Source organism: Daktulosphaira vitifoliae, unplaced genomic scaffold, assembly GCF_025091365.1.
Source record: "Daktulosphaira vitifoliae isolate Bord-2020 unplaced genomic scaffold, ASM2509136v1 Scaffold_1, whole genome shotgun sequence".
Lineage (NCBI taxonomy): Eukaryota > Metazoa > Arthropoda > Insecta > Hemiptera > Phylloxeridae > Daktulosphaira > Daktulosphaira vitifoliae.
In genome coordinates this window covers 2,591,297-2,601,394 of record NW_026099572.1, presented here as the reverse complement: position 1 = coordinate 2,601,394, position 10,098 = coordinate 2,591,297, and the positions used below count along the sequence as shown (strand labels likewise).

General features: G+C 21.8%; 1 protein-coding gene across 3 annotated transcripts in view; it reads right to left on the bottom strand.

Annotated features, from left to right (window-relative positions):
- The window catches only part of LOC126893795 (elongation of very long chain fatty acids protein 4-like), a 14,335-nt gene extending 5,490 nt beyond the window's left edge, over positions 1 to 8,845 (bottom strand). Inside the window, exons 1-7 of one of the 3 annotated variants that reach the window (XM_050664304.1) lie at positions 8,684 to 8,845; positions 7,986 to 8,054; positions 5,673 to 5,788; positions 4,797 to 4,987; positions 3,002 to 3,088; positions 1,530 to 1,586; positions 801 to 906 (exon numbers count right to left, since the gene is read on the bottom strand). In XM_050664304.1, the coding sequence (XP_050520261.1) occupies positions 801 to 906; positions 1,530 to 1,586; positions 3,002 to 3,088; positions 4,797 to 4,987; positions 5,673 to 5,763 (532 nt within the window). In that variant the 5' untranslated portion in view covers positions 5,764 to 5,788; positions 7,986 to 8,054; positions 8,684 to 8,845. The remainder of the gene's footprint in view (positions 1 to 800; positions 907 to 1,529; positions 1,587 to 3,001; positions 3,089 to 4,796; positions 4,988 to 5,672; positions 5,789 to 7,985; positions 8,055 to 8,683) is intronic. The other 2 variants (XM_050664303.1, XM_050664305.1) reach the window with 2 other exon arrangements.
- Between the last annotated feature and the right edge of the window lie 1,253 nt (positions 8,846 to 10,098).

Sequence of the window (10,098 nt, the reverse complement as noted above, 5' to 3'; positions counted from 1 at the left end):
TGAAAAGATAGCGTTTTCTTCTGTCCTTTTCTCAATACGTATTTCAATGTTTAATACCGTAAAATAGTACATGAAAATTCAAATTTTCACAAACTTCAAAACGCTACAGAATATTTACTACTGAATATTAATAAGATATTTTTTTACTAAAATTTTTCTTAAATTCTACTCTACAAAATAGCTATCTTAGATTTTTTTTTTACATTTTATTTAAAATTTAAAAATAATTAATATTTTTAATAAAATGTAAAAAAATTAAATATTGAGATATTGCTATAGACCTAACGTCTAACTAATATTTAAAAAAAAAAATCAGCTAAAAATATTAACTGGATCAAAAGTTATTTAAGTTGTCAGTGAGTGGTGGGCCACCGTGTATATTAAAACAGATGAATTTTTTTTTTTAATTCAGATTTAAATTCAATTTTATTAGAGTATATAAGACTCAATAAGATTTCGTGTGGTATGATTTTCATGAATATCTGATGAGAAACCTAAATATAAGAATGGTTTGAAGAAGACTACTATGTGAAATTGGTCGACAAAGCATAACAATAACTTTATTTTCAATTAAGTAAACTTAATTAAGTAAGAAATTCTAAAATTAAAAATATACAAATTATGAAATTAAAAGATTCGCATCGAAGATTTTTTTACAATAGTTTATATTAGCTCTCTTAGATATCATCTATACTTTTCATAACTATGTCTTGACTCCACTTTGCTAGATTTTTATTATTTAAATAGACGCCAATTATTTTTATTAGTTTTTCAGTTATATTTAGGTAATATTACTTTACCTTTAAAAAATCTAAAATACGTCCAGGTAGTGATAACCATGTTTACATGATGGTATACATGCAGAAATGACACGTGTGATTGTTTTTTCCTTAACACGAAAAATACCTGAAATTAAACAAGATATTTTTTTGTATTACTTTATTCAGTGTATATAATTTTTAAATTGTACATTAATATCTAGAAAGCAACTGAAAAATATTTATGTTAACTGCCAAAAGACTTTTGTAATTTTATAACATTACGTTAACCACTATGTAATAAAAAATATATATTTTTGTAATGAATCTTGTGTTTCTTTACTGTCTTGAAAATAATTTTTAGGGACCTTAGCCTTTTGATTTTGCATATTAAAAATCAGCGTTTTGTTTTTAAAATCTATAAACTATAAAATACTTACGTATTTAATACTTAAGTAAAAAACAAGTTACATAGTGTTGGGCCAGATATAACGAGTGAGGGCCGCCCCGAAGCAATGCCTAACGGCAGTTCCGGGGCTGTCCACATCATGTCGAAAAGGAGGAGGAAAAAAAAAAAAAGATATAACAAGTGAGAAAATTCATTAACATTTACTATAAAATGATTCTTTTATTATGATGTAATATCATTTTTTATTGTGCAGATAATATTATTCTATGGGGGTAAAAACGTTTAAAAAAATTAGATTATTAAAAATGATGTTTTTTTGGTCTAATGTATATTACTTAAATTGTCTGTCAAAAATTACTTACCGTATCAATGAGATCTGATATTTTGGATACCACAAAATGCCATGAATAAATATAAAACTGAAAAAGTACATAATAATTGTTAGTACTCTTATTTTTTATAATGCTAAATACAATTTTTGATGATTGTTAAATTTCTTTTATTGGAAATTTGTTGTAATTCGAGACCTCTAATCATAGGTGTAATGGTAATGTTCATTAGTTCATTCTTGATACAAGTTTATACAGAGTACCCACCACTCACTGACAACTTAAAAAACTTTTGATCCAGTTAATATTTTTAGTTGATTTTTTTTTAAATAATAGTTATACGTTAGGTCTATAGCTATATCTCAATAATTAATTTTTTTACATTTTATTAAAAATATTAATTATTTTTAAATTTTAAATAAAATGTAAAAAAAAAATCTAAGATAGCCATTTTGTAGAGTAGAATTTAAGAAAAATTTTAGTAAAAAAATATCTTATTAATATTCAGTAGTAAATATTCTGTAGCGTTTTGAAGTTTGTGAAAATTTGAATTTTCATGTACTATTTTACGGTATTAAACATTGAAATACGTATTGAGAAAAGGACAGAAGAAAACGCTATCTTTTCAATATACTTTTGAATGAGAGTGATAAGTAATAATTGCCTTATCTAATTTCTTATCATGGTATTAATGCCAAGTTTGTAATGTATACACACTATCATCATATGTATACACAGTAATCATGAAAAGATAGCGTTTTCTTCTGTCCTTTTCTCAATACGTATTTCAATGTTTATAACCGTAAAATAGTACATGAAAATTCAAATTTTTACAAACTTCAAAACGCTACAGAATATTTACTACTGAATATTAATAAGATATTTTTTTACTAAAATTTTTCTTAAATTCTACTCTACAAAATAGCTATCTTAGATTTTTTTTTTACATTTTATTTAAAATTTAAAAATAATTAATATTTTTAATAAAATGTAAAAAAATTAATTATTGAGATATAGCTATAGACCTAACGTATAACTATTATTTAAAAAAAAAATCAACTAAAAATATTAACTGGATCAAAAGTTATTTAAGTTGTCAGTGAGTGGTGGGCCATCCTGTATACGATATAAAAAATATACAAAACAATTTTCAATATTTTATTGTTTTGATGTTTCATTTGATTAATTTTCATATTTGGTAAATATAAATATATCAACGAAAGGAGCGTTGCTAAAGATGACATTAAATATTATAGAAAAACAAATGGATCATTAACAAAATGACACGAGTAGGTTAAAAATGTGTTAAATTCCATAATTCATAATTGTTTGTTATTATAATTATTTTCTCAGTGTGACCTTGATATAATATTTTTCTTAAATATCAAGCATTTAATAACTACTTACAAGTATTGATTCTTGAATTCTAACGAATTACCTAAGTTTATGTTATCAATATTCTTATTTTATAAACAAAAAATCATTTAGTAAGTATAGTTACTTACTAATTTAACTATGTGTCGATTTTCATCGGTTTCAACTGGATGACAGACATTGTCAACAGCGGCTTGAAATGCACCAGGAATAAATAACTGAAAATTGAATATGCATCAAATATATATTTATATATTTAGTTATATTCTTAAGATAATTAATAAATAATCTATTATATTGGTTTGAAATTTATGTAATAATGTTCCATTTTACAAAAATGATTGTAAATTAATTAATTAGTCATTTTATTAAACAACTAATATTATTTCATTAAATCAAACAATATTTCTTAATGTAAATAATAATATTTCAGTAACTTTCCTGGAAATTGATAAATTTGTGTAGGTAAGTAATATTAGCTTAATGGTGTAATTTATTAATATTATGTTGACAATGCAGTTAAAATTTAAAATAGCTCGAATAACGATTATATACTTTATATAATTTTTAATTTTAATTACTTCAGATATTTTCACCTCATGAAAAACATAAATGTATAGTTGCGAAATCAAATGGATAATATTTATTATTTTAAAATAAAAAAAAAATTGTTTAACTTTTATTAAAACTATAGGTAGCCAAACTGTTGGCTAATAGCTCCAATAACTCATTTTTGTTAAAATTGTGACTTATGTTTTTTTACACACGAGTATTAAATCTCAATATATCAATAGTTTTTTTTATAAAGGATGAGTAAATATTAACATGTAAAAAGAAAATGGTGCATTGTTTTTTTTATATGTCTCAAGATGTATAAAATTGAATTATAGGAACTTATATCTGAATATGTTCAGATTTTTAGTAGGGGGTGTTTTTTGTTGTGCCTGACATTACTAATTCTTAGTTTCTATTAGACCATTTATGCCCATGATTATTCAAATGAACATAAATTGTATCTAGTTGATGATATTGGTTTTAATACTAAAAAATATTTTCTATCTCAATCTTATAATAGAACAAAATCTCCCTAAAATTAATATTTTTTAAATTCACGGTTTAAACATTTTTTTAATTATTTTCTTAAATTTCTTTTTTTTATTACAATAAATTATGTTTTTATAATTATTTTCAGAGATTAAATAAAATTAAAACTATATTAAAAAATAGTTTTAATTTTGTTTAATTAATTAGCCACAAGTGATCAATTTTCATTATATCTTTACAGATATTCTTTCATTGAATACGATTTAATTATTCAAAAAATAAAAATAGAATTGAAAATTTTTGTTTTTTTTTTTTTAAATTCATTAACTATAATTAATTTTTAGTGTTCATTCCTTTAATCTAATAAGGGTGTTAACATTAGTTTTTCAAATGGAAAAATACACAATAATTATGTAATAAATTAAGTTAGTTAATTATTAACTAACTTATTTATTGCATTATGATCTAGAAAATTGCTGATTAATAACAACTTTAGAAACATAGTTATTTCTAGGTATAAAAGTTTTTATAATTTCAGAAGTACTAGTTCAAAAGTTGCTTCGACTAGTCATTTTTGTTATTAGATTATTATAAAATAAAAAACTAGATAATTAGGTATGTACGTTCTCATTAAAAAAAAATGAGGTACCTACTCTTATAAGATATAAGAAATTAAATAAGAAAATATTTCGTGATTAATAAATTGAGAAAATCATGTCACTAAAAGAAACAAACGAAAAAATTCTCATTCTTAATATTATTATTCGATTAATTAAGTGACTTACGAAAAAAGTATCACCCAGCATAATTAGATATTATTAGAGAGTTTAAATTCCTAAAACTACAATTTAAAACTAACACATTAAATAGTTATGGACTTACAGCGGATATCATATATCCGTTGTATAGAGTCTGAAAAAGATTGTATGCCATCATAGCGTATTTTAAATTGTGAGCTTCTCGTTTTTTCATCATTTGAGGTCCAATTTTCAGCACAAACAATAAATAAATCACTAGTAAAGATAAAATAGGCCATGGCGTTTTCATCAATATCCATGAGTCAGCTTCTTCATCTATAAGAAAAATTAATAAAAATAACACTATTATTATTAAACAAATTGATTTGTATTTTCAACATGTACTCGTACCTATTTATATTATTTTTGTTGTTTTGTTAACCAAAATTAAAAGAATATCACTTTTTTAAATTAAAAAATAAGAATCGTCTTCCTATTCCAATTATTTAATATATTTTAGGTAGTTCTTTTTTATTTAGATAGCCGCATTTCCCTCAAGGTAGGAATAATGTTTTTAAAGAAGTTTATTCATTATATTATTTATAATATTTTAGTAACAGTGCATCTTACTTAAATTATATTATGCATATTAGTAATTCATAACAATGCACACAATATTTTAATTATTAAAAAAATAATTAATAATTATCTTATAACGGATACTTGAATTGGGGTCATTTAAAATTTTTGTGCATCCAATTGAAAAAAGTGATTGATTATAATCTTTGAGTTGTTGTTGATTTAATTTAATTTTGCATTAATAAATATAAATATTTTTAATATATTCAATATAATTATTCATTTTAAATACTTTATGTCCAATAAAGTTTTTAAAAATATATTCGTGTGAAATTATAGTAATATAAAATCATTTCTTAAATTATTCAATTAATATTAAGATATTATTGATCAAATATAAAACAGCAAAAAATATAATTTTATGTATAAATTTATTATTTACCAAATTTTATTTCTTGATTCAAAAGTGTTAAAAATTTTTCTTGGGCATTACTTATTAAATTGCTATAACTTTTGTGAGTTACATTGGCCATTTCTTAGTTTATTTTTGAATCTATTCTAAAAAAAAAAAAAAAAAACCAATAAGCATTATACGTTTATATTACTTTACAGTTATATAAACTTCCTGTTTTCAATAAAAGTAAAGAATTTTTTTTATTCTAAAAGTAAAAATAAAACGGATTGAAATGAATATATATATTTTTTTATTTCATGTAAACATTTTTATAAAATTCATACGTAATGAAGTTCACTATAATATTTTTGTAGGCATCAATAAGGACTTTATTATAAGTAAAATAATACGCAATATTTAAATTAATATGAATTAAAACTTTAAGATAATTGTACTAATATAAAAGTACTTGATTATTGATTTCCTAAAGATCACTTGATATTAGTAATTATAATTACTAATAATTATTAGGGTATGAGTTTATAAAATTTGATTGAGTTCGTTTAATAAAAACAAAGTTCTTGCGAATTTACTGTAAGCATATATTATAGCATAGAAATATTTTCAGATGGAAATAAATTCTTTATGCTCTTTTTATAACTATACCTCTAGTAATATTACTTAGTTTACAGTAAAATAAATTAAAATTGTATTGATAATTGATGTATGCAGAATAATGAAATTTATAAATGTGTACAAATATTTAGTAATCATGATTTTCAAAATGGTGACATATTTTTTTATTAAAGTGTTAGCAAATCAAATATGAAAAAGATAGAATTATGATATTATAACGTCGTATTTTTGTCAGTTTACACGTATATGTGTAGTATAGAATAGAAATTCATTGAACTATTTATTTTAAAAAAAGGCCTTTTAACAATTAGTTGAAAAAAACGTATTCAACTTTTATTCTATACCACAAATATATTATAATTATTGAATTATCTCTTTAATAATTAATAAAAAGTAATCTTGTAAGATTTTCGGAAATTTAAAACCGTTGAAATTTTTGAGAAATTTCTTCAAAAAAATCTCTAAATTTAGTTTTAAATAACTGTAAATGACTTTCAAACATATATCATTAGATATTTCTCAAACTCTCTTCAACTATGTATAAAAACGTTAAAAACTTAATAATAGTCATAAACCCGTACATTCTAACAGTCTATTGTTTATAAAATAGTAATTTTTCGAAATACTAGTCGAACAGTTGGATTAGACATTTTTAAAATTCGATCTTCTAATTTGTAAGCTAGTTAAATATGTATGTATCATTAAAAAAAATTTAGTTTACCCACTTAAAAGATATATGGGTTTTCTCTTATAAAAATATTTCCAGTATAATATATATTGTAACGTTACATTGTTATGAAATTGCTACTAAAATGAGATGAAAAGAATTAAAAAATATCTATTTCATTCAATTGTGATAAAAATATATTAAATTATGCGTATAAAAGTTATTTCATGATTTAGTTGATATTTTTTTATTTTCAAACTGAGTACCAATCGAAATTTGCAAAATAATTTGACTTTTTCTACATAATTAGTTGAATAACCATGTGAGGTAGTGTCATACGCTAAATATAATTATACCACTATATTAAGCAATAGAAAACACAAGATTTTTATTATTTTATCTCATAAAAAATTGCACTTAAAAAGGTCTAATAAAATTTAAATTGAAGTTTTTACAAATTTTTAAGATTTACATAATTATTCTTATATTTGTATTTTTACTAATTATTTGTGATGTAAAAACAAATTAATTATATTTTGAATTTTTGTAAAATTATCTATTTTGGTAATAGTTTCATAATTATGAAATTTATTTAAAATTAGTTATATTGGAGGTTCGTTATTTGTTTCTAAAAAACGCTTGTTAAAAATGTCTACAAGAATGGTTATATTTGATGGGTAAGATTAAAAAAATAAGGATCAGAAATGTACTTAAAACTAAAAAACCAAAAAAATATTTTTGATATTACTTTTATTTGTGAATAATTCATTGGATTGGGATAGATAAATCACCTATAATATAAACTACATAATATAATTATTTATTTTATGTATATTTATTTTCTATTTTATAAAAAGTATCCTGTAAAATAGAAAAATATGACTAAACAATATTAATATGTTGTTTTTATATTACATTATTACATAGGTAATTCGTCTATCTCAACCCACAAAATTAATTACAAAATAAAAGCAATATTCTTAATTGAACGTATTTTCAATTAAATACCAATAAGTACATAACTATTATGTCAAAGTTAGAATAAAATTGTATATTACCTCTAAAATTAGAGGTGCTAGATCGTGATAAGGTCCCTTAATTTTGTCAATGGAATCGATTTTAAGTAACTATTTTTTTAGTAAATACATTAATAAAGCATTATTAATTAAAAACACATAATTTTTACATGTTTTATTAATTTTAACAACATAATTCAATATATATTTCAAGGATTTTTATGAAATGCATACAATTTAAAACTTTTTAGATATATAAAAATCCGGACTTTAATTAAGACAATCGTTAAAATTATTATCAATAAATTATTTATTTAATTACAAATTTTATACATTTATTTCATTCAGTTTTAATTTTTAAAGAAATTTCCGATGGTCGAAGAAATTTTAATTTAAGAAATTTCTAACTTACAACACTAGTAAAATGAAAAAAAAAATTATAATTAAATTTATTGAAATTAAACATTTATAAAAAAAAATGAATTAATTTAATAGAAACTATTAAAATTGTTTTAAATCATCAAATATAAAAATAAAATAATTTGCATGGAAAAAACATGTTGGTTTTAATTTGCAATTGATTCTAAAACAGTTAATATTGAGAAAAAATGTAATAGATAAAATATTATGGTTTTATGAAAAATAAATATTTTTGAAACTATAAAAATTTTTTTCATAAAATATTGTTTAATAGTTCATATATGTAAAAATAGTTAAAAGAAAAAATTAGTTTAACTTACCTAAATCAGTATAAATTATCATTTGTTATATTAAATAAAAATAAATTTATTATAATACATCAAAATTATTAAATATTAAAAATTGAAACCATGTAGGAATAATATAAGATGACTATAGTTGTTATGAAGCTACTAATATTTGACTACAGTCGAGTAATACCAAATAATTTCGCCGTTTTGATATTATATTTAAGGAAATTATATTCCAAAGAATGTAATTAAGTGTCTTTTACAGAGGGGATATCTAACCCATCAACGATATAAACAATTAACCCACACTTGACCAGGAAACCATGAAGTACATTGGTAAATGTAGACTATATTCACAAATCATATTTTTTTATGCTGTTATAAAATAGCATGGCAATATTTTTTTAATTGTAACATAGTGATAGGTATTATAATTGATCGGTACTTAAGTTTCACTAAAGTCAGTAAATTTTTAGCTTAAATTTTTATGTAGGCTTGGTGAATTTTAATAAGGCCATTTATTTTATATTTAAATTGTCGATATAAAATTGTATATTCAATAAATTTTAACTAAAAATCTATTCAAGGTGCAACTATAGATATTATTATTTTAATTTGTAACGTAATAAAATTGGTTGTTCAAGCGGGATTATTCTTGATAATGAGTCGAACGCTCACTTAAATTAATTTGTTTGATATTTTTAATTCTGAGATTAATGTAATAAATATTAAATTTAACAAGAATAAATAAAATGTATAAAATATTTGTTCCTTAATTTTATTTATAATTAAAACTTAAATGAAATTATTTAAATACAAATGTAACCTTGAGCGCGTCGCTGATGGTTCAGCGGTGGAACGTACACTGAATAGATTTATACTACAAAACACATTGCTGACCAGATAAACAAAGATGAAAATACAATATTATATTGTGACTCACGCTAACAAAAATTATGATGTTTATAAAGTTCACAGGTAACTATATTCAAAAAGGAAGTATATCTGTAAATTCATTGTTACATATATAGATCTCTTTAGCAGATTAATAAATTGTTCCTACCACCAGTTCTCTTATCCTAAATACCACATCTGTCAACGGTCAATCAATGCCAATTGTCACATTTTTACTACCTTCTCACAAGTCTTATCAAGCCGCCTTGGAAAACGGTATGGTTATGTTTGAAAAAATCCATATCATCATCAATAACATTTTTAAAGACGGCTGCTACGTGTCATAATATGCCCAATGCTTTGCATTACGCATCTTACATTTATCAATATAAAATTTATAATCTATATTTAATATCGATTGTATACAAACAAATAATTTATTTATCTGTCATAACATATACACTGTTGTACGCTAACTATTATATATGCATATGTTAAATTTATTATTGTATACTATGCATCTTATCTTAAAAATAATTATCATCTTATGT